Genomic DNA, 23298 nt, shown 5'->3' with positions numbered 1-23298 from the left:
GTCAGCAGCCAGCCCTCTCCCACTGGTGTCCCAGCCCGCTCCCAGGACTGCCTACATCCCTGTCTCATCCCTGCTCATCTGAAGCTTCCCAATCATTTCATCGGCCTCAGCCAAATCACATCTGTCCAGTGGCTTCCTTGCCAGGTTCTGGTGCAGCTGGGCAATTCCAGCTAAAGCAACAGTCCCACGGCCAGGGAAAGTCGATAAAGACTTAACTGACAAACCTCCGCCCCAGGGAGGAGTTGGAAGGAGGAGGGATGGAGGAGGTGTCCGCATGGTTGGACCAAGCTGCTGATTCCCTTGGCTTTGCTGTGGATCCAGAGAGCTGCAGGCCGCTCCCAGCAAGGACCACCAGCAATCAAGAGACCAAGGCTGTTCCCAACCAGCTTTTGCCTCTTCCATTAAAACCCTCCTGAAAATATCACACTGGAGCGGTGTCAGCTTCAAGTGAGACTGGCAGCAAAGATCAGGCAGAAACCTTGTCCCTGCCAGCCAGATGGGGCTGTTTCTCCTCCTGTGCCCTGAGCACATCCCACCACTGACGGATATTTCCCTCCCTGTCGCAGGGGATTGGGGAGGGACTGGCAGGACAGTGGGGGAGATGGGGAAGTGGTCCCCATGCCCACCCTGTTAGCAGAGCTGCCCTCCTGGTCAGGCACAGGGAAGGGATGGGACAAGCATCCCTGGAGAGGATGCTCCTGCCCAGGCCGTGGGGAGGCACCCAGGGACCTTCACCTCCGGGTGAAGCAAACCCCAGCTGCGGGGGGGGGAGAGAAGGGCAGATTGCAGGGGGGGGGGCACACGCAGCCACCCGCCAGGCAGCACTGCCTGCGGCTGCCCGTGTGTTTCCAGGGAGCCAGAGACCGGGGCAGCCAGCTTGGGACAAGCAGCATCTCTGTCCCAGTTCCTGCTAACAAGGTGCCTTTTCTTCTCCTCCCTCTTCTGCAGCCTCCAACTACCAGCGCAGGCTATACAAGAGGAGCTCCAGGAGCCGGTCGAGACCCAGCGGCAGAGCCGTGCACAGACCCACCCATTAGAGCGGGGCGAAAGAGACCGAGGGGGAAAGCGAGAGAGAAAGAGAGATTTTTAACGGAACAGTTATATTAACAGAGTCGATTTCTTCTTCTTCTTGTTGCTTTTTTGTCATATAAGGAAAAAAAATTATATTAAATACAAACCCACCTTTGTGTATATATATATAAAAAAAAAAAATTAATGTTTTTTCCAAGCACCAAAGCAAAGCAAATTAGATCTCAGCATTTTTACTAACCGTCCGGTTCCAATTATCTTCGTGCCTTTGGGGACAGGGAGGGGGGTGGGTTTGCAGAGGGCAGGGGGTTAAGTTAAATAATAAAGATGATTATTTTTTCCTGATTTTATCCACGAACAATGTAATTATTTCTGTTATTTAATCTCCGGGGTGAACAGCACCTTTTGGGGTTTTATTTTTATTTTTTTTTTCCAGAATCCTCCTACTGCTGCAGCGCGTTGGGGCAGGTGGGGAGGGCTGGGGGGCTGCAGTGGAAGGAGCTGCGGGAGGAAGGAGGCGAAGGGATGCTGAGACCTGGGACCTGGGCACTGGGGGCTGCAGCCCCTCTCTGCTTCCCCGCTGCCCCCCCTGCAGCACAGCGCCCGTCCCGGGACAACGTGCTCTTTCCAGGGGACCGTGCGGGGCACCAGCGTTCCCTGCACCTATTTATATTTTTGAACATATCCTATTTTGAAAGAATGATAAATAATAAAGAGAGTGAAATCGGAATGGGCACTTTGTCGGTGTTGGTTTTTTTGGGGAAGGGGGGGTCTCTGAGGGTTGAGGGGGGGAAATCTCCCATGGGAAGGAAGGGGAGCCCAAACAGGATCCTTCCAGGCTAGATGGAACCGGCTCAGCCCCAGCCAGCACCCAAGGGTGCAGCCCTGCAGACAACAGGGTTGTGGGGGGGTTTCCCAAGCCCCAACCAAAGAAGGACCCTGGGGTAGGACATCACCACCTCTGATCAGCTCTCACCCCAGGAAGGGGTTAACCCATATGCCTAAAACCCATCACCAGCAGGAAATGCTTCACCCTCCATCTTCCAGTCTGGACACCCCAGGGGTTAATTAACACTCATTAATGAGGGAGCATGGGTACCCTCACAGGAGCTCAGATGGGCACAGGGCTGAGCTGGCAGTGATGAGATGGTGCTCAGCCAGGGGTGAGACAGTCCCAGGTGTACAGCCAGGGATCCCCAAATCCTCTCACTTTGGCAGACCCCTCTCTCATGCTGGGACAGAGACGGGGACACAGCCATGTTGCTCCAGGGCTTTCTCCACCGATTTATTAGAAGAGGTCCAGGAAAATACATCTTTTCATTACCAAACGCTCGAAGAAGAAGGCACCAGTGTTCAGGTGGCATCTGGGCGAGGGGTGCATGGAGATAAGGCACTGGCACCCCCACAGGGACAGGCACAACGGCATCCTTCAGTGGGAGGGGGACAGGGCTGGAAGAGGAGGCGGGATGCAACAGAGGCACCCGCTCTCTGCCCCTGGCCAAATCCATCCTCGCCTCGCTCCCACCCTGTGAGTTCAGGGGCAGGACCAGCCTGGAAGGGCAGGCGGGTGCTGGTGATGTGCTGCTGCCATGGGAAGGGGCCACCACCCACAGGGTGGCAGGAGCCAAGCGGGGTGGCAGCAGCCCATGGGGGTCATCCTTGTACACACCCCATGCCTGGGACGGTCCCGCACTGCCCCAGCCAGCAGCCAGCCTGAACAGCTGCACGTGCCGGCTGCTGAGCAAGATGTGGAAAATATAAAGGAAGGAAACAAAATAAAACAAAAAGAAGCCTCCCCCCATCCCGCCTCCCCCCATTCACCCCCAAAACAGCCCTGGGAAACACCCGACGCCAGGCACCGTCAGGCTGGAAACATCCTCTGGCCACGAAGGAGCCCTCCCGGCTCCTTATCTCTCTTTGTAGCAGAAGACCCCAAACCTGCCCTTGCTGGGGAAGCCGAAGCTGCGGACGCCGGGCTCTGTGGGGCCGCAGTTGGCCCTGGGCTTGATGATGGGGTAGCGGATGCTGCCGTCTGCCAGCCAGCCGGCGTCACAGCGGTCCAGCCCCAGGAATTTCCAGGCAGAGTAGAGCTGCCCCACGCGGGCGATCTCAGCCCCCGCATCCTGGCAGCTCTGCTTGGCCTCCTCCAGTGTCATCCCGGCCGGGCGGTCCAAGTAGAAAACCTCTCCTAGGAGGGACAGGGGAGCATCAATGCTGAGCATCATCCGAAGCATCCCTGCCTGGAGCATCCCTGCCTGAGCTGAGCCCTGTGCCATGAGGGAGGACATGGGATGCCACTGATCAGGCACAGCACCTTCCTCAGGATCCCACCCCCCCCCCAGCCCCTGGCCCAGCACCCACCTTTGAGCGCCGAAGAGAAGCAGAAGGCATCAAAGCGATGCAGGTGCCGGTGGCGCGGGCCATAGCTGCGGATGCCCGGGGCAAGGTGCAACCCACCGCAGGGCTTGCGGGGCTGGCGGATGGGATACTGCACGGTGCCATCAGCCAGCCAGCCCGCGTTGCACCAGTCCAGCCCCTCGCTCCAGGCCTGGAAGAGCTGGTTGAAGGTGGCGAGGATGGCGCCTTGCTCCTGGCACACTTGCTCGGCTTCGTGGAAGTTGAGCCTGTACTGCCCACGGGGAGGCTGGTAGGGGAACACGATGCCTGGGGGGGGCAGACGGGGTGTTCAGCCAGTTCCGTGGGCAGCTCACCTGCCCTGCGTCCAGCCCCAGCAGGAGCCACAGGGGTCCCTGACCCATCCCAAATTCAGGCTCTGGGACAGGGACCACCCCAGAGTGGCACTGTCCCAGGCTCTGGCACGTGGGAATGGGGCCGTTCTGGGCACGCAGCCACCAGCGGCGAGTTGCCAGCGACATCTGGTGGCACGGGGACACAGGAGCTCTGTCCTGGGGACACGCAGACCACCTTCATGGTGACAGCACCAGCACATACAGGGATGAACAGACTATGATGATAACAGGGATGCAGGGACCACCACCACACAGACGGTATGGAGCACAGTCCCGGGGACACACACGTAGTGGTCCCAGGAAGGCATAGACCACCCCTGTGGGGATGGACAGACCATCGGCATGGGGATGCACAGGACACAATGCCCAGCATCATGGGGACGTACGGGCCAGGATTGCAGGGACACATGGACCACCGACATGGGGGTGCATGGACCACTGTCACGGGGACGGCTGGACTGTGGGAACATGTGAACCACCAGCACCATAATCAGAGGGACCGGTGGGGACAAGCCACCATAGGAGGGAGGTCCGGAGGTCAAGGGGGTGGGCAGGGGCACAGCAAGGGGGACATCTCCCCAGCTCTGAGCTTGGCAGTGGAGCCAGGGCTGAGTCAGGTCCCTCATGGCAAGTGAGCAAGAGGGGTTGGACCAGTCATCAAGGTTCATCACAAGATGCATGAGGACACCCAGAATTGGGAGGCAAGGGGACGGCTGCACATGATGCAGCACAGTGGGAAGATGGGTGGGTAGAGGCAGAAAATGCTGCAACCACGGGGTCACCCACAACTCTGATCTCACAGTAGCATCCTCAGCATCCCGGCTGGGCAGACTGCTCTGGCCTCACTCGGTGCTGAGACCACACAGTCAGACAGCCCCAAGCCACCACCCATCACACTGAGCATCCCAGCTCCTTTCTGCCCACAACTGGGCTCCCCAACCCCTCTGCCTTGCTACCTCCCCCAAGGAGGGGGTGCCCCGGGAAGGCCAGGCTCACTGCCTTTGCACAGGGGATGATGCAGTCCCCGCTGTGCCCCCACCTTGCAGCCGAAGGTCCACCACATCGCTCTCGTCCTCCAGCCCATCAATGACCTCACAGCGGTATTTGCCATCATCCTGCAAGCGCACATCACTGACGACCAGCGAGGCCTCACGCCGGCCAGTCTGGTGGAGGTGAGCACGGCCCCGGAAGTCCCCAAAGGCCAGGTAGGTCTTGCCAATGGCCACCAGCACATCCTGCTCCTTGGTGTAGTCATCCCGCAGCTTGGACCACTTGATGCGGATCTTGCGCTTGGCCTCTAGGTCAGGCTCATAATGATAGTGACAGGGCAGGGTGACATTGGCACCACTGGAGCTGTAGACGGGGTCTTTGGGGGTCTCCACCACCAGCTTGGCCCCGTTGAAGGAAACCACTGGGGACAGGGAGGGAAGGCACTAAGTGTGGGTCAGGGTCCAGGACTGGGCAGCATCCCCAAATCTCCCTCCCTCCAGCCACGTCCGCTTCTGCCTGAGCATCCCATGAGCATCCCCCAAGCATCCCTGGAGCACCCCTACCTGCTCCTCTGAGCCTCACTTTCCCCCCCACGAGATGGGTCCCAGCCCTATCCCAGAGGCAGGGAGGGACTTCAACCCCTTGCACCAACCTGCCAGCCCTAATTTCCGTCAGCCCTGCCAATCCCCGATATACCTTTCTCCTGCCCGTTGCCCTTGTCGTTCATTATGTGGTTGTAGTAGAAGCCGTTGTAGAAGGGGTGGTAGGAGCCACTGGCCAGCTGCAGCAAAGTGGCCTCCAGGAGCAGCGGGAGCACCAGCATGGCTGGGGACCGAGGCCGAACCCTGAGCCCAGGCTGTGGAGGGGGAAAGGGATGTGGTAACACCCCAAAATAACCAGAAGCGCCCCAGTGCTGCCCAGCACATGGCAGCAGGCAAACCCCATCGCAGGGATGCAAGGAGAGGGGTGGGAAGAGCCAGCGGAGTGGCTTGTCTGCCTGCAGGGGAGGGTGCAGGCAACTTGAGACCTGCCCCACAACCGGGGCTCCCAATCCCCTCCATCCTCATCCTCCCGCCTGGGTCACGCTGCGCACTACCGCGATCACTGCTGACACCCGTTGGGTCTTGTGGAGCACCCAGCACGGAATGGGGAGCTGAGACCAAGCCAGCGATGGGGCAGCGGGGGGAAACAGGATCCCAGGACGTCCTTTGAACAAGGAGCACTGGGAAAACATCACACAGGGGGTGCAGCGGGAGAGAAGTGGCCGAGCCCTGCTGTAAGTCGCAAGCTCAGTTTACAGAGGCAGCCGAGCGTGCAACCCAGCCGAGGAGGGGAGGAGAAAGCTCGGAGAGCTCGGGGCTGCTGCTCCGGCACCGGACAAAGCCTGGCGGTACCCAGCCAGCCTGGCCAAGGACCCCCGGCTGCCGCTTTGCACCACAGACACGGCTGTTGCTGACCCGTATCGCTCCCAAACCACGTCCCCTGGGCGGGGGGAAGCCTAGCTGCTCCACGGCACCGGAGACCCGCACTGGCTCGAGCTCTGGGTGTCCCACGCACCCAAGGGTGCCCTACATGGGGCTCACCCGGGGCAGCTCACAGCAGCATTTACCAACTTGCGAGCTTTCCCAGAGCCGGCAGAGGGGGCCCGGCACCCGACAAGGCTCCAGCATCCCCCCTCCAAGCCTGGGAGGGATTTGACATCTGTGCCCCCTGCTTAGACAAGGTTTACGAGTGAGTGCCTGTAAAGGTGCCCCAGGCCAGGGGGATATAGGAGAGCGGGTGCTTGCCCCCAGCAGGATCCGGCACAAGGGACAGCAGTGGTCTCTGGGGACCGGGGTGTGCAACTGGCTGTTCTCACCATGGGTGGCTCGTTCCTGGGCACTCCTCCATGCCACCCATGCCGTCAGTGCTGCTGTTCACCTTCCCGCAGAGCGCAGCCCACGCTCACCACCCAGCTGAGGTCTGCGGAGCCAGTGCTGGGGAGCATGGGGTGCACCCGCTCAATGGCCAGCGCAGCCCCGGGAGCCCGGTGCAGCGGTGCGCAGTGCTGTGGCCCGGGAGCCCGGCAGGCACGCCGCCACGTGCTGCCCACGCACGGCTGGGAGGGCTCGAGGCATCAGCAGCTTCACACCTCGGTTTGGGGGTCACCAGCCCTTGGCACCCCTGTGCCCCCAATGCCTAGCCACCCCCCAGAGCCCAGCATTGCGATGACATGCCGGGGGGCCTGGCGTCCTCAACCACAATGCCGGCGAGCATCGTGCTGCAGCACCCACCGTAGCGATGCCCAGCACCTTCCACAGCGATGCCACCCCTCCTTGCCCTCCACGGCGAGCAGGGTGCCCACCACCCCGGGGTGCCAGCCCTCCCGAGCCCCAGCTCCAGGGCCAAGCCTTACTCACGCTGGTTGCGGGCAGGCTGCAGGCAGGCGTGCAGGCAGGCTGCAGGCAGATGCACTGTGTTTAGGGCTCTTGCAGGGCTGAGAGGAAGCAGCTCCAGGGCCTGCCTCTTAAAGGGAAACACACGCCCTTACCAACCCCCTGCTCGCAGCCCAGAGCTGGGGTGGGTGCCCCCGGCCCCCCCCCCGCCCACTGTGCCCGGGCAACAGTCTCGCTGTGTGCCTGCGTGCTGCCTGCATGCTGCCTGCACATTGCCCACATGCCTCATGTGCGACGTGCCAGCTGCCAGCACTGCCCCCAGCTTGGAGGGGGAGCAGCAGGGAGTGGGGTGCCCTGTTGGGGCTGATGGGACCCATAGAAAGCCCCGGTGAAGCCACAGTGCTGGAGGGGAAGAGTCATCCCTTGTCCCATGTCCCACCGGGGGGGACTGGCCACGGTCCCCAGGCAATGGTGTGTTGGGCACACACGTGGCAGGAGCATGGCGGGCATGAACGGCTTGGGACAAGTGGGCTGTGGCCGGGGGGTGGTCTGGGCTTTGCCTGGAACGTGCAGGCAGCGCCTGCCTGCTCTGGGGTCCAGCAGAGACAGCTGAGACGCAGGGTTCAGCCTCTTCAGGGCCCGCTCGAGGCCGTGGGAGCAAAGCAGAGGCACAGAAACCAGGGCAAGAGCTTTGGGGTACCCGGTTGCACCCATCTGAGGGGGCATCATCCTTAGACTTGGGTGATGCTCTCCACGTCGGCTTCCACCAGCACACAGACACGCAGCCCCGGCTCCAAGAGCCCCAGATGCAGCCCTCAGGAAGGGCAGCGCCGTGGCAGCACAGCCGGGGGATGCCGCTCTGGGGGTGGCCAGTGGGGCCGAGCACACGGAAGAACCACGGAGCGGCGTGTGCCCTGACCCGGCGACCCGCCGCTCCAGCCTGGCGCGCCGCTTCGCCCTTTGCTTTGTTGTTTTATGGCAAGGAAATGAGGCGTGGGGGCCCCGGTCCAGCTCTTGCCGCCGCGCGGGACGGCATCAAGACGGAAAGAAAACAACTCGTGTAAAAATAAACCGCCCCGGGGCTGGCTGTGGGATGAAGGGGGCTGGGACCCCTTCCCGATGGCCTCCCAGCATGGTGTGCTTGGGGTGTGATCTTGTCTGCCCGCCGCCGCCACGCTGATAGGGAGCAGCCGACACGGAAACAGCGTTATCTGCCGCCAGCGCCGGCCCGGCAGCCCCTGTCCCCCATGGGAAGCCCCGACCAGGGATGGCCGTGGGACCTGGGGTCTGGAGGCACTGCTCTTCCTTGCTCTCCTTTTCTCTGCTCGCCTGTCCATCGGGGCCCGCCAGCCCTGCCCGAGGAGGGACACAGCAGAGCCGGGCTGTCCAGGGACATGGGAGCGTGACAGCCGGGCATGGTGCCTGGTTGCCTGCCCAGAGCAGGCTGCTCCGCAGCCTACAATGGAGGGGCAATTACATCTCCCGGCACGGCGGCGCAGGGCCACTGTGCTGCCTGCACCCCCAGCCACGGGTCCCCGGTGTCCCCAACCCTGCCCCATGGCTGGAGAGGTGGTGGGATGGCATCCCAGCTGCATCCCATCTGCATCCCAGCTGCATCCCGGCCACCGCTGCCTCCCTGCAGTTGCTTGCCTGAGTTGTCCCTGTCCCAGCGAGCCGGCGGTCAGGATGGTCCCCTCCACCCCCCCCACACTGTGCAGACAGACGGACAGCCCCGTCGGGGCACGCTGCTCCTTGGTGTGGCCGCTCCATTGTTTCAGAGTCTAGGAACAAGTCACATGGTGGCTGGTGCTGCCTGCACTGCCTGCATTGCCGCGCCTGCCAGGAGCCATCCTCCACCCGGCCCGAGGAGGGGAGCGGTGGCGGGGAAGGGGAGAGGGATGCTTTTGTGCATCTCTTTTCAGCAACAGCTCATGGCTCACATTCGGCCACGGCTCTTGTCTGGATGTGGCAGCCAATGCCCTCCACCTCTTCCTGGGGAGTCCGCAGCATGGGGAAGGATCTGGCCACCAGCAGCCCCCAGAGGAAGGAGGACACCCCTTTGCTCCCTCCCACCTCTCACCCTATGTTTGGAGCTTCAGGGATGACCCCAGATTTGTTTTCTGCTCCCCAAAGGGGACCCTGGGTGGGACTGCAGGTTTCAGGGTGAGCAAGGCTGTGCAGGGTCAGGGTAGCTCTGACCCTGGAACATGTGTTAAGGGCACGTGTTTAGGACTGGCTGAGCTTTTGGTCGATCAGGAGCCATAAAAATGTCATCCCTGTCTTCCCCGCCTCAAACGCGGCGGCTGACAGCTCTGCCGTGGCCCCACTGGAGAGATTTCTCATTGAAATGCCACTCGCACGGGACAATTCCAGCAGGAACCTGTTGCCCAAGGCTCAAACTGGGGAGGAAAACCTATGTTCCCAGTGGAATGTGGGAGGCTGTGACCTGTGTCGGGCTTTTCTGGTGGAGGCAAGAGGATGCTCTCCCCGACAGCTGCTTCCTGAGGAACCGGCTCGTGGGCAGCTGGCAGCACCGGCAGCCAAGTCAGCAAGCAGCGGGGTGCCGTGGCCACAGCGTGCCGGCCCTCCCGGCCTTCCTGCTGCCCCAGCAACCCAGCCGTGTCCGGGAAGAGCATCCGAGGGACAGGGACAAGCCGTGAGGGGCTGTGCACGGGGTGGAGGGCACCCTGAACCTCACCAACCCCCACGTCCTGGGGCTCGGCAGGAGGAAGGAAATGCCGCAGAGCTGGGAAGGGGCTCAGCATCCGTCAGCAGGGTTCGCCTGGGGGGTGGCAATGGGCAAGGGGAAGTGGTGGCCGGGTGCTGAGGATGTGTCCCCTGTCCTGATGCGCAGCATCTGCTCCTGTCACCATCCCCATGGAGCCTCTGCCATGCCCTCGGCTGCCTTGGCTGGACTCGGAGCAAGCTGCTTTTATCTCTGCCCCAGGTTCCTGGTGATAACGGTGGCATGTCTACAGGCAAACCGGGCTGACTGTCCCCCCCGGTCCCTGGCTCTAGCTGTTGATGCTATTTGTCACCAAGCAGCCACAGCCACAATGAATTCAGCCTGGTCTCTGCAAGCAGCCCCCCAGCCCTTCTGGTGCCTGGGACTGGCACCCACGGGGCCAGGCAGGAGCCCACCTCCCACGCACAGGGCCCAGGGAGGGGACGCATGGCCGAGCAGGGGACTGCTGGCAGCAGGAAAGTGCACGGCGATTGTCCGGAGCTGTGGGGACAGAGAGCTGTGGTGGGATGCAGGTGGCCCTGGGCCATTCATGCCAACCTCAGGGGTCCCTGCCCAGTGCAGCAAAAGACTGGAGAGAAGCAAAGCTCCTTTGTCCTGTTCACCCCAGTGCTCCTTCCCCACCAGGGACCCCATCCTTGACGCACGAAGATCCTGCTCCAGCAGCAGCCGTCCCCCTGCCCCTGCCTGGCGGGCTCTGCCGGGACCATCCCCGCAGGCAGCCCTGGCAAAACCCACAGCTCCCTCCAGCCCTGGGAGTGTGCTGGGGCGTAAGAGACATTTTCGCTCCAAGCTGGGGGATTTGCTCCAGGATCAAAGCCAAAGGAGGAGATGTAGGGTGTGGAGAGCCGATAGCGGCTTCCCCTCCCCAAGTCCCATCCCGCTGCACTTGGCCAGCTGCGAGCACAGGCTCCGGCAGCTGCGACGGGGCAGAGGCAGTGGGGAAGATGCGTAAAGCCCTGGTACCTTGTTATTTTTTGGGCAGGGAAGGGAGATAGGAGGGTCTGTAAAGGCAGAAGGTGTGGGGTCAGCATGGCAGCTGAGGAGCTCAGAGGGGATCCTGGGGGTTTGCCGGACCTGCTGGGTTTTGGGAAGTGGCTCTTGGGAAGCACAGAGCAGCCAAGCTGACAGCCCCAAAGTTTCAGCTGGTTTTAATACTGTCAGAGACACCTCAGAGTGGGGCCACCACTGCCCCCACCGTCCCACCCGGGCTCCCTTGGCACTTGCCAAAGCGAACCTGCCGCCAGCCTGGCCCCACGGCCGCTGTGCATCCCAGCATGCGGGGTAGCATCGCCACCAGCACCGCTGCCCAGACACCCTGCCCGCACTCCCCCTTGCCAGTGCCGTGTCTCATTCATCTCCTACTGCTAATCCTGAGGGCTTGAGCATTGCGAGAGGCTCCCCTCCACCCCACAGAAAGGAAAAAAATCAGGTTACAAAAAAGGTCAGTGGCCTGGCTCTCCACCTACTGCATTTGGGTGGTTTAACCACCACTCTTCCCAGCTTTTTTCCACACCCTCGTGGTGACAAACCATCTCTCCCCACTACCAGGTGGCAGCCTCTCCAGTCACTGCTTGTCTCCAGGGATGAGGGACCTCCAGGGACCCCAAAGTGCAATAAGGTGGTGATGGTGGCGATGCTGAGACTTGGAGGACATGGTGCCAGCACCCCAGGAAGGGGAATGGGCAACATCTGCCAAAAAGCCAGCCGTGGCGCCTGCCAGGAGCGTCCAGCGGGTAGAGCCGCCCGCGATGGGGACCTGGTGTCTTTGATAGGAGCCATTTCATCACTCCCCTCACACTATGCGGCGCTGACACCGCAGGCAAGGAGACCCGGGGCAAGGGAAAACGGGCAGGGGACAACAGCCGAGCAGGTTTGTCAGAGCCCCTGCCTGCAGCCATGCAGGGAGCAGGAAGGATGGCGGATGCTGTGAGCCTGGGGCACCTGCCCTAAGCCCCCCAAAACCACCAAGCTCCGATGAAGTGCAGGCAGGGAACTGCCACTGGCTGCAGCCTCTCTGCTGGAAGCAGAAGCAAAAAGGGGGAGAAAACTGGTCTCTAGGCTTAGCTAGGAGGACACAGCCAAGCCTCATTCGCAGGACAGGGTCCCCCAAGGAAGCCTCAGTTGCAGGAGGGGATCCTCCAGCCAAGCCCTGGTTGCAGGAGAGGGTGTCACCCCTGGCTAGTGGGGTGAAAGAACAGGAGCCCTCCCCACAACCCACCTGCAAGGGCCCCATAAAGTGCAGTGCTGCAGCCCCAGCGCCAACACGGGGCAGGGGAGCCCTCCCGGCTGCCTCCTGAGTTTGGGGACATGGAGAGGGGTGTGTGAGGTCAGAGCAGGAGCAGGCAGGGGTGGGCAGGGCATGGGCCGGGTGGCGGGGAAGAGCAGCCCCGTCCTTCCTCCCCGGGCGCCTACTCATCGCAGCCCAGCAGCTCCACGCGCAGGGTGATGCGGTTGTGCCAGGCCACGGGCAGGATGCGGACAAAGCGGGCGTAGAAGGGCACGTCGAACACGTTCTTCTTGTGTGAGTAGTTGTCGCTGTTACCATGGAAGATCTAGGGGGGAAAAGGTGGGTGTCAGCACCGCCGGGACCTCCCCGCCACCATCCCATCCCTCCCCACAGCGGCATCCCCGAGCCCTGGGAGGTCGGTGCCCGCCTTGCCCTGCCCCACACACCTTGGTGCTGTTTGTCTGGTCATCCCGGTAGAGAGTCCAGGATGTGCCATTGTCACTGTAGGCCACCTTGTAGGCTGCCACGTATTGGATGTGACCGAAGTCGCGGGCTCCTTGTGTGATGATGCCCGTCACCTTCTTCTGGGTCCGGAGGTCGATCTGGCATGGAAACAAGGCTTGTCGAGGCTCCCTGCAGAAGGCCGCCCCAGAGCATCCTGCGTGTCCCAGAGGCAGCTGGGATGCACTGACCCTCGGGGGTCAAGAGTGGAGATAACACCGCTCGACCCCCATCCCAATGCCAGAGTGACTAATAAACCACTACCATGAAATTTTTACCCTTTAACACCTGCAGCATCCCTCAAAGCAACCCAAAGCGGGGGACAAACCCTGCCGTCTCAGCTCCCTTCCCCATCGCTGCTGCCTCGACATTTTTTACTGAAAAGGTCAATGTGGGAATGATGGCAAAAAATCTCAATACAAAACATAAAGGATTCCCAGAGGAAATGCATTTCCACTCAGAAGCGATTCTGGCTGAGAAAATATGCAGTTCAGTGCAGTCTGACATTTGGGTTGTAAGTGAGGTGGTTTCTATTCTCTTTACTCTGCCACACTGCGCTACTGCTGCTGGCATCCTACAGGGTAACCCAGCAAACGAGATGAAAGTCTCCTTAATTTAGTTCCTAGCTTCTGCTCATCGAGGGCAGTACTAGCCATACGTATACATCTATATGTGTATATATGAGTATACTTGTAAATCTAGATACATGTACACAAACAGGCAGCCTGCAGTGTGACAGCCCAACTCAGTGTGTCATCCTGAGCCCACGAGCAGATGTCTTGATAAGCTGTTTTATTTAGGTCCACGGAGCAGCTGCTTTTAATCATTTCCCAAATAAAAAGCGGGACAAATATCTAAACTGCTTTGTCCCATTATGTCATGAAATCATGTGAAAAGTATAAAAACAGGGGAGGAAAGGAAACTGAGAAGGAAATTTCAAAACTATTTGTTCCCATTCCAGACTGGGAAGAAAAAAAGCAAACCTGATTTTTTCCTGCAAAACAGAAACACGTTGTTCTGGGCAGCCGGAGGGTTGTAGGACGGTCACCCCAGGCTGGGATGGCACTTCCAAGGGGGTGATGCAGAACTGGGGTGCTGCAGGCTCGGTGCACCCCACAAGAAGGTCTGCGGAGATGGCATCACCCTGTCCCTACAGGCACTGATGTTTCTGACCCAGAGCTCCAGCATCGCTGTTAAAACTGGTGGCTACAGCCCCATCCTGACCTGCCCCTGCGACCCCAGCTCAAGGAGAGCATTGCCGGGCTGCGTGCCCCATAGCAAGGCTCCGGCTGCACCGTCCCGGTGGCTCTGCCCAGCTTCTCCTGCCATGCCCATCCTGCTTCCAGCCACCCCAGCGCAGCAGGTGGCCCTGGGCACAGGAGATGGTCCCAGGCACAGCTGAAGGAGCTTGGGGAGGAGAAATGAGGTTACAGAGAGAGGGCAGCAAAGACCCACCTGCAGCCACTCGGACTGGCCGTTGTGGAGTGCTGTCCAGGCGTTGGTTTTGCCTGTCTTGTCCAGGCGAGCATAATGGGGGTGCCAGGTAAAGGCGTCGATGCCCCAGGTCTTGAAGACGCTGGAGGCTGTGATCTGCTGGTCGGAGATCAGGCGGGATTTCATGCCCAGAGGCTCCGAGCAACCTGCCGTGTTGAAATACACTGTAACACAACGGTTTACACAGGCAGTGAAAAGGAAAGAGTCCACGGCACCGTCACAAGCAAAACCCCACGGCCCCGGCAGGTGCCATCCCCATGTTCCCAGGTTTCCACCGCCCGGAGCGGCAGGCAGGGCCAGGCAAGGAAAGGCTCAGCAAAGGTGCAGCCTCGAAGCTGGTTTGCCTTTTCCTGGGATTTTTAGCTCGCAGCTATTCCCTGGCTCACAGTGCCTCCTGCTGCAGGGACACACGGACGTCCCCGCGACACAGCCCGGCCCGAGAGGACAGACGGCTTCAGCAGGAGGCAGAGCAGGATGCTTTCACGGGTGAAAAGAGCAATGCAAAGATATCCCCACCCAAAAGCATGCCTGGCACCGCACCCACACAGTGGCAGGATGCGACCCAAGCCCCCGCAGCACCCTGTACCCACGCCGGCATGCAGGTCCTGCTCGGCTGCCGGGGACGCGCCACAGGGCAGGAATGTGGGAGGCACAGGGAAAGGGATCAGGCTAATCACGCCTCACGTTTCCCAGAGGACTTTGATCCTCCTGAGCTTTTCAAGCTCTCCGGCAGGAAAAGCAGCCGGTTCACAGCTCAGAAAGGGAGGGGGCACAATAAAAAAACCTCGGCTTGGGAAGGTGTTAGCAGTGTGAGAACGCAGCTCGAGCCCAGCTGAGCTGGTGGGATTAACGGCTTGTGCTCCCCACAAGCACCCATGGGTATTTCCAGGCATCACGTAGCTGGCATGAGAAAAACAAGCACTCACAAATTCCCTGTCCCAGGGGATCAAAACCAATACAAGGGGTGATGCCCTGCCCCGTGTCACCCCCTGCCCTGCGGTGCCTGGGGAGGGGAAAGTCACCGACATTTACCGTTCATCTCACAGCCGATGAGTTCGAAGCGCAGCGTGCAAGCACGGCGGCACATCACTGGGTAGATGCGGATGAACTGGGCGGCGATGGGAGGGTTAAACATGTTGGTCTGCATGGTGCCGTAGTCCACATTCCCCTGGAAAACCTGCAACAGCGAGCAGGGTTAAGTGCCCCAGCCCTCCCGCAGCCTTGTGCATAAAATCCCTCCCACTATGGCAACACGCTCCAAATTGCAACAAGCAGAGAGGTGGCTTGCTTCCTTCTAACACAATAAATACACTCAGGTCGTGTTTTCATGCATTTTTTCCGCCGCTACAGAAACAAGAGAAACTTTTCTTTTTTTTAAAGCAAGGCAGATATTCCCAGCCATTCCCTGGATGCTCAAAAAACAAGCACGAGACACTTGCCATAAAAAACTGCGAGTGGAGAGTACTGCATTCAGTGACAATTCCTGCTTCAAGAGTGAGATACGCTGTTGTCTCATGCTCGGTGTGAACAGAGCACTGAGCTGCATAAGCCGTTCACTAGCACTCCAGACCATGCCCAGTTCCCACAGTGTGTCAGCGATAAAGATGTTATCTGAATGACCTAAATAAGTCAGCGCTGCTTCTTTGGTTATGCTTATTACGGTCAATTAAACAGAGCCAGAGAGTGCTGCCCAGCACTGGAACCATCTGTGCCATCTCGCTGCTAGGACGGTTCCCAACGTGGCTTTGACTCAGGTCACAAGCACTTTCCCAAACATGGGGACAGTTTGGGACACAGCTCACAGCCACACCGGCACCCACAAAACCAGTGAGCGGGGGGAGCCGGCACGGCCCCCGCGTAGAGCATCGCAGCCCACCTTGTCTGTGTCCTGCTTCTCATCCTTGCAGAAGGTGAACTCCCGCCCATCCAGGCTGTAGGCGACCTTGTAGGCACGGACGTACTCCTGCTGTCCCACGCGACGAGCGCCTTGCGTGATGATCCCGCTCAGCCGCATCTTCCGCAGCAGGTTGGCCTGGGGCGGGAAGAGGAGAGTGTGAGTGCCGATGGGGTGCACAGCCCCTGCGCCCACCAGCACCGCTGAGCCTGGCTGGGAGGGTGGGCTCACGCTCAGCATCAGGACCAGGAAAGGGGCTGCCCACCGCGCTGTGACTTCCTTGGGAAGTCCTCCATCCCTCCAGCCTCGCATCTGAGAGTGGGCAGACAAGGGGGGATCGCCACCTCAAGTCCCCATCTTCCCCCCCCCCAGTGACTTTGTCTTCTCCAGGCACATCACAAGATGCCCCTGGGTGGCACCTTTCCACAGCAATTTAGCCCTGCCGTTGCCACCAGAAGCAGAGAAATCCCGCAAGAGCAGCCCAGTAAGACCAGCCGTGGCTACCGGGGCTGCTCACTACACTGGTCATCCCAGTCCTGCCGTGGGCACCTGGATCCAGGGGTTCTTGTCATAGTTGCTGGAGGTCCAGGCATTGACGATGCCATGGTTGTTGAGGCGGGCAAGCTCTGGCCCCCAGCGCTGGAGGCCGAGGAAGCCGTAGTGAACAGAGGATGCAGAGAGCTGGGCGTCAGAGATGGCTCCTCCTTCCATGCCCAGGAGAACAGCACAGCCTGGGGGCACAAGCGAGGGAGGGCAGAGTGGGGACATCAGCACCAAAGAGAGATGGTGACCAAGGAGCAAAACCAGGGAGTCATCTGCTTCTTGTCTGGGGACAGGGCAGGAGATGGAGGTCAGCGCTAGGACCTGTCTGTCCCTCACGTGTTCCCCCTTCTCAGCTTCCAGCCAAAACCACACCGTCCATCAGCCCCTCTCACAGCATGGAGGCCTGGGTGCAGGGGAAAGGCTGCTCTGGGGTCACCCTAGAGAGGAGATGGCATCTTCCTGGGGATGTTCCCTCCATCAGGACCAGGCTTGCTGGCACCAAGGGCAACCAGCACGCAGGCACCCACGTTTCCCTCCAGATCCCCTAAATCAGCTGGTGAAATCTCTCCTGGGTACGCTGGCGATGAGGGACAGGGCAGTGGGGAACAGGGAGGGAAGGAGAATTCTGTACAGTTGGTGCCAGGGACTTACGGACGTGGCAGGTCTTCCCCAAGAATGGAGAAGGACACTTGCAGGTATAGTCACCGTCCAGGTCCAGGCAGGTGCCTCCATTTTTGCAAGGCTGGGAGTAGCACTCGTTCTTGTCTAGGAGACAGAGCAGGGGGGCTCAGGAGGTGACCCCAGAGACAGTCTCAGCGAGGAGACCCCTCATTCGATGCAGTGCGAAGAGGGGAGAGGCATCCCCTGAGCCAGGGCCATGGCAGGGTCCCTGCTAATACCGTGGCACGGGTTGAAGCTCTAACCCAAGAAGCCACCTAAGTCATGTCCGGGCTGACTGCAGCCACACGGGCACATCGGGACGCACAGCCACGGCAAGGCTGGGAGCTCGTGTGGAGCAGGCTGAGCCTTGAGGCACCCTTGTCCCATTACTCGAGGTCCCGCGTCGCCTCCAGAGTCGCAGAGCAAGGCTCAGACACAGCCGTATCCTCACACCACAGTCTCTCCCTCCACCCTGCAAGATCCAAACCAGCCCAGAGCCCCCGACAAAGCCCAGCACCCGACACAGCCACAGCTGCACACAGCCCCTGGTTGTCCCTCCAGTGCTGCCCGGGGGGCCCCAAGCTCTGAGTGGCTCAGCAGTCCCCCCTGGCGCCCCACCTCGCTGTACTCACTGTTCTGGCAGTGCACCCCATCATACCCCGCGGGGCACTTGCAGATGTAGTCGGTGAAGACGTCCCCCCGGTTTGGGACCAGCTGGCACTCACCATTGTTGTGGCAAGGATTGGGGTGGCAGGGGCCTGGGGAAGGGGAAAGGGGGGAAAATGGCTTTAATATGGGCACAGGTGGAGAATAAGAGCATCCATTGGGCTTGCACTCCCCAAAGACACCCCATCCCCCCACAAGCAATGGAGGTCACCACATCCTTGCTTGGATGTCCACTCTACGTGCTCATCAGCAGGGCTGGATCCCAGGACCAGTGGTACAGGGCTGCAACAAGTGCACAATGCCACGCTGCAAGGCTCCTGGACTTCACGGAGCCCCCATGATGGGGACAGCACCTCACCTTTCTCTGTCTCATTGCAGTCAATCCCAACATAGCCCTCAGGGCAGATGCAGAAGAAGGGGGTCTCATTAATCCCGGTCAGGCAGGTGCCCCCATTCTGACAGTGGTTCACCTCGCAGAAGTCACCTGGAAGCAAAGCCACGTGTCACTGCAAGCTGTCTCTAAGGAGGGCATCCACCAGAGCCCCGTGGACACGCACAGAGGCATCCCGGCAGGAAGTGCTCCCCTGCGGATGCTGAAAGGAGTGGAGCACCCAGCAGAGGCCAGTGCGACCAGCTGCCGGATCCTGCGCAGGACTGCCAGCGTTCAGAAGCGATGGTTGAGACCAGGAACGTGAGAGAGCAGCCAGGACCTGCCCTGGCCTGGCACATTAAAAAAGGGGATTAACAGAACCTACACATCAAACCAAAGCCAGAGGAAAGCCAGGTCTTTGGTGCACCAAATGGTTCTGCTGCTCAGCTGGGAAGCAGGGGTGGCCCTACAAAAATCATTGTAGGGGGAGCCCACATGCCTCAGTTCTTAGACACACATGAGGAAGGAGCACAGGGTCCATCCCTGCATGATGCCTGCCAGAACTCCATTCACTCCGAGCACTCTCTGAGCAGCTCTCACCAGGCAGCCCCAGTCCACAAGCAGGTCCCCCCCAGCAGCTGGTGGGACTGCACTGTCCTTTCTGTCTGTCCATTGACCTCCAGCATCTCCCATGGTATTGGGTTTACGTGGCGAGGTGGTGGTAGCTGGGGGGCTGCAGGGCTGGCTTCTGCGAGAAGACACCAGGAACTTCCCCCAGATTAGGGACAGCCAGTCCCAGACAACTCCAAAAGACACCCACTGCTGCCCAAAGCTGAGCCCATCACCAACACTGGTGTTGCCTCTGTGATGATATACATAAGATAAGGTAAAAAACACTGCACATAAGCTGTGGGAGAGGAGTGAGAAAAATGTGAGGGAAACAGCCCTACAGACACCCTGGACAGAGAAAAAGGGGTGGGAGGAGATGCTCCAGGTGCTGGAGCAGGGATTCCCCTGCAGCCTGTGGTGAATACCACAGAGAAGCAGGTTGTCCCCCTGCAACCTGTGGAGAAGACCACAGTGAAGCAGGTCATAGGTACCCCTGCAGCCCATGGAGGACCCCATGCCAGAGCAGTCTGTTGCTGATGGGCTGTACCCCATGGAAAAGACCCATGCTGGAGCAGTTCATGAAGAGCTGCAGCCCGTGAAAAGGACCCACGCTGGAGCTTTTTCATCCTCTTTTCTCCCCCCTGTCCTGCTGAAGAAGGGGAGTGAGGGAGCAGCTGGGTGGGCACCTGGCAACCAGCTGAGGCCAACCCACTGCACCCATCAACCTTCTGCTCCCCATTGCAGTGCTGAATCAGATTGCAAGAGTCAGGCTGAAATTCCTCCCACTCTCAATTTATTCTGCCCCAAAAGCTGCAGGATGACAACACTCTCCATAAACCTAGACCAGGTTCCCACAGATCTGGCTGAAAGCCTCAGTAACTCCTCACCAAGCACTGGGACAGCACACCCCTTGATGCCAAGCTCCTCTCTGCCATGCTGCAGGAGTCAGAGCAAGGGCTGAACTCAGGTGGAGACCCAGGAATAACCCCCCACTACCTGCATGCCCTGGAAAAGGTGGAAGTTAAGAAACTGTGGGCTCCCTGCCCGGACCCACACCAAATAACACAGCTCTCATTAGCCTAAGCTGCTACTCGATGAGCTCCTACTCATTAGTCTTTTAATAGCAGTGCTCCTTTGAGTTAATCTTACTCTTCCTGACACTCCACATCTGTAGGGTATGCACTGGTGGCAGACAGGCCAGCGTTACATGAAGGTTTCCGAAAAGATGCTGTAGCTCCCTTAGCCCAGCCTCAGGAGGCAGAAAAATTTGGGCACCGGTTCAAGTCGCTGCCTGCGCTGCCCAGCCTGTTCTGCATGACCTCATGCTCCATCAATGCGCTGCCATGAGCTACAGCATGGGAGGAGAGAGCTCATGTTGATACGTGGGGACGCCTTCGCCCCACGCCCCTCCGCAGGTCCCGGCTGCATCCAGCCGCCCCATCCCAAGGATCTCTCCCGGCAGCCGGCCAAGGCCCTGCGGACAGAGCTGCTTCTGTTCAGCAGCGGGAGCCAGCTGCTTCCCCAGGCACGGAGCGCCAAGGAACGTGTGCTCCCTGGCATCCGCGCTGCCTCCGACATAGGAGTTTCTGGGGTGGGACACAGCAGCAAAGGAGCAAGGGCTCCTCCCAGAGTCGGGACAGGAGGGGTCCCAGTTTTATACTTCAATTATCCCAAGTAACTGGACTCCTTTTTATCCCCTCCCAGGAATAATCCCTTACGTGGTGAATCTCGCTAGCCAGCCCCCTGCCCAGCAACAAGGCACACAGGTCACATTTTCCACTGTGCAAGTAGTTTTGGATGCTCCTATTTCTCTGCTGTTTCAGGCCTGGTTTTGGAGCAGTTCAGCATCTCCATCCTCCCCGCACACATTTTTCTCTAGTCAGGGACAGAGCTGTCACAGGCTGGGCAGTCAGGAACCAAGGCAACAAAGATCAGCCACCACTTTTGGAAATGTTTGCTTATATGAACCCACAGGCTGGCTGGAAGGCAAAAATAACATCCTCCAAAAACTGGGACAGCTCGTCCCAGCAGGGCTGGGGGAGGTCAGGTCAAGCCTGTCGCGGGAGGGCAAAGCAGGCACCTCTCCCCAGGGAGAGCGAGCGCACACAGGGCCTTCCTCACAGCACACCTTCCTGCTGCCCTTTGTCCCCTGGCCCGGAGCCTGCACTTGGCCTTTGCTCCCCTTTTCCCTGGTCTCTCCCATCCCTTTCAGAGTCACCCACCCGGGATGTGACCCACAGAGTAATGATGGAGCTGCTTCTCCCCGGGGTTCCCCTGGCCAGGTCTGCCGTGCGCGCTGTGCCAGGCGGTCCCAGACAAGCTGTTTACATCGCGGGCATGGTTATCCAACCCTGAAAACACGGGACAGCCCGGCTGAGCTATTCCCGGCTCGGGAGCAAGGACGGGGTTGCAGTCCTGAGCTCATCTGATCCTGCAGCGGCAGCCCTGGGGGCTGCGCACCCTCTCACTCACCACCCCTGCACCCCGCACAAGGCAGCCGGGACCCTCTCACCCTGCACCCTAGATCCTCTCGCCCTGCACCCCGGGTCCCCTAAACCTCGGGCTCCCCTGCACCCCTGAATCCCCCGCACGCTGGACAACCGTGCGCCCAGGATCCCCTGCGCTCTGGATCCCTTGCACCCCCGATCCCCTGCAGCTCGGGCTCCCTGGCACCCCTGATCCCCGGCACCCCTGATCCCCGGCACCCCGGGCTCCCTGGCACCTCTGATCCCCTGCACCCCGGCTCCCCGGGACCCCGGCACTCACCGGCCACAGCCAGCAGCAGCGAGAGCCCCAGCCCCAGAGAGAGCAGCGCCCGCCACGGCCTCGCCGCCTCCATGCTGCGTCCCGAGCCGTGCCGCGGAGCCGCACCGACCCGCACCGACCCGCACCGACCCGCACCGAGCCGCGCCGCTCCGCTCCGCCGCGGGGCTCGAGGCGGGGAGTGACTCAGCCCGGCCCGGCGCGGCCCCACGTGCTCCGCCCCCGGGGGCGGGGACCGGCCCCGCCGCGCCGGGCAGGGGGTGACCCGCGGGTCGCCCCCCCCCCCATCCCCCGGAGAGCCCCCGCCGGGGAGCGGGACGGGGCTGCGGAGTGGGGAGGGAGCGGGGGGTGCGGGCAGCAGCGGGGGTTGCAGGCAGCACGGGGGCGTACCGCGGGGTGCGGGGTGCGGGGTGCAGGCAGGTAGCAGGAGGGCAAGAGGCGGGGTTGGGAGACTGGCCTGGAATCGGAGATGCTTAATTAGCGGCTTGGAGGGGAGAGCAGCGCACTGATGATGCTCTGGGTGCGGGGGTCCACCAGCTCAACCCACGCCAGACCTTGGCTCTTGGGTGGCTGCTGGGGCCTCCTGAGCCTGGCAGTGCCCACGGCTCCCGGCCCTGGCTGGCAGGCAGAGGGGTGCAGAGCTGGACCGGGATGCACTGGGGGCTGCCAGCACTTTGCAGGAGGAAGAGCTGCTTTGCAGCACAAACTCCCTTTTCTCTCCCTGGGTGGGGTGAAAGCTGGAGAGGGCTTCCCCTCCACTGGGACAGGGCCTGTGGGAGCACCCTGTGCCACCCTTGGCACCTGGCATGCCAGCAGCACAGGGTTTTCCCAAGCTCCTCCTAACCAGCATCAAGGAAAAAAGCCTGCAGCCAGGTCAGGTGTGCACAGGAAAAGGGTTGAGGGGGACAACAGCTCTCTGCCGAAAGCACGGCACCACAGGTCTGTTGGTTCAGCCAAAAACAAGCTCCTCTTTGAGCTGTGCCTGGCCCTTGGGGGCTGGAAAAGCCCAGCCGTGCTCTCAAGAGGAGCTGGTGCCAGAGCTCTGCCCTGGAAGGCAGAAACCGTTGGGCTAAAGTGCATTCAGGCTAAATTCATATTCAGCAGTAAACGCCTTAGAAGAGGGTACAGGGAACTGCACAGTGTGGGAATGTGCTGGATCATTTGCCCCCACACTGGAAATCCAGTCCTAAGCCCTCCTAAACACAAAGCTGATTTTATCTCTTCTTGCAAAACCCTCCATTTCAGCATTAACTAACCCACCTCAGACACTCTGGCTGCTGCTATTTACATGTTGACTCTGCCCAAGTGTTGCTACATTTTTGGCTTTGGCAATGCAGCCACTTCAGCCAGCAGCGAGCCGGGCAGCACAGCCGTGCACCATGCACTTTGACCAGTCTTTCCACCTCATTTTCCATCTCCATTCCAGCATCCAGCTACTGCGGTCAACCAGTGCCCGTGAGGGCACCCAGACTGGGAGCGACACGCCAGGGACAGACCCACCAGCAGGTCCAGCTGCTCCAGTGTGCCGGTGATTTGGCTATTGGTGGCATTGCCAGAGCACCAGGGCGTGAGGAATGCAGGGAGCCACACACGTATTCTCCACCCAGCCGCACCACCCTCGCTGGTGGTGTTTCCTTCAATTAATAGCAACGTGAAGGAAATTCCAGGCAGAGTTTAACTC

At 60.4% G+C, this 23298-nt stretch overlaps 3 protein-coding genes across 8 annotated transcripts in view; 1 reads left to right on the top strand and 2 right to left on the bottom strand.

Annotated features, from left to right (window-relative positions):
* Positions 1–1412, top strand: part of ACAN (aggrecan) — a 28054-nt gene extending 26642 nt beyond the window's left edge. For both annotated transcript variants that reach the window (XM_075764609.1, XM_075764607.1), the window contains one exon: positions 949–1412. In XM_075764609.1, the coding sequence (XP_075620724.1) occupies positions 949–1037 (89 nt within the window). In that variant the 3' untranslated portion in view covers positions 1038–1412. The remainder of the gene's footprint in view (positions 1–948) is intronic.
* HAPLN3 (hyaluronan and proteoglycan link protein 3) lies at positions 1349–7285 on the bottom strand. 2 transcript variants are annotated; one of them, XM_075764610.1, is made up of 5 exons: positions 7169–7285; positions 5466–5625; positions 4819–5190; positions 3391–3693; positions 1349–3217 (listed from the first exon to the last, which is right to left on the bottom strand). In XM_075764610.1, the coding sequence occupies exons 2-5, from the start codon at positions 5590–5592 to the stop codon at positions 2937–2939; spliced, it is 1083 nt and encodes a 360-aa protein (XP_075620725.1). In that variant the 5' UTR covers positions 5593–5625; positions 7169–7285; the 3' UTR covers positions 1349–2936. The 2 variants fall into 2 exon arrangements, with proteins under 2 accessions (XP_075620725.1, XP_075620726.1); XM_075764611.1 differs by having other exon boundaries at positions 2284–3217; positions 7165–7210.
* Positions 7286–11022: 3737 nt separating this feature from the next.
* Positions 11023–21839, bottom strand: MFGE8 (milk fat globule EGF and factor V/VIII domain containing). 4 transcript variants are annotated; one of them, XM_075765027.1, is made up of 10 exons: positions 21621–21839; positions 18234–18359; positions 17842–17967; positions 17201–17314; positions 16556–16737; positions 15989–16144; positions 15145–15289; positions 14074–14258; positions 12564–12719; positions 11023–12442 (listed from the first exon to the last, which is right to left on the bottom strand). In XM_075765027.1, exons 1-10 carry the CDS (start codon positions 21691–21693, stop codon positions 12299–12301), a joined length of 1407 nt encoding a protein of 468 aa, XP_075621142.1. In that variant the 5' UTR covers positions 21694–21839; the 3' UTR covers positions 11023–12298. The 4 variants fall into 4 exon arrangements, with proteins under 4 accessions (XP_075621142.1, XP_075621141.1, XP_075621143.1 ...); XM_075765026.1 differs by having other exon boundaries at positions 14074–14276; positions 21621–21800; XM_075765028.1 differs by lacking the exon at positions 17201–17314 and having other exon boundaries at positions 14074–14276; positions 21621–21788.
* Between the last annotated feature and the right edge of the window lie 1459 nt (positions 21840–23298).

This window comes from Balearica regulorum, chromosome 12 (genome assembly GCF_011004875.1).
Source record: "Balearica regulorum gibbericeps isolate bBalReg1 chromosome 12, bBalReg1.pri, whole genome shotgun sequence".
NCBI classification, from domain to species: domain Eukaryota; kingdom Metazoa; phylum Chordata; class Aves; order Gruiformes; family Gruidae; genus Balearica; species Balearica regulorum.
This window is presented reverse-complemented; position numbering and strand designations above follow the sequence as displayed.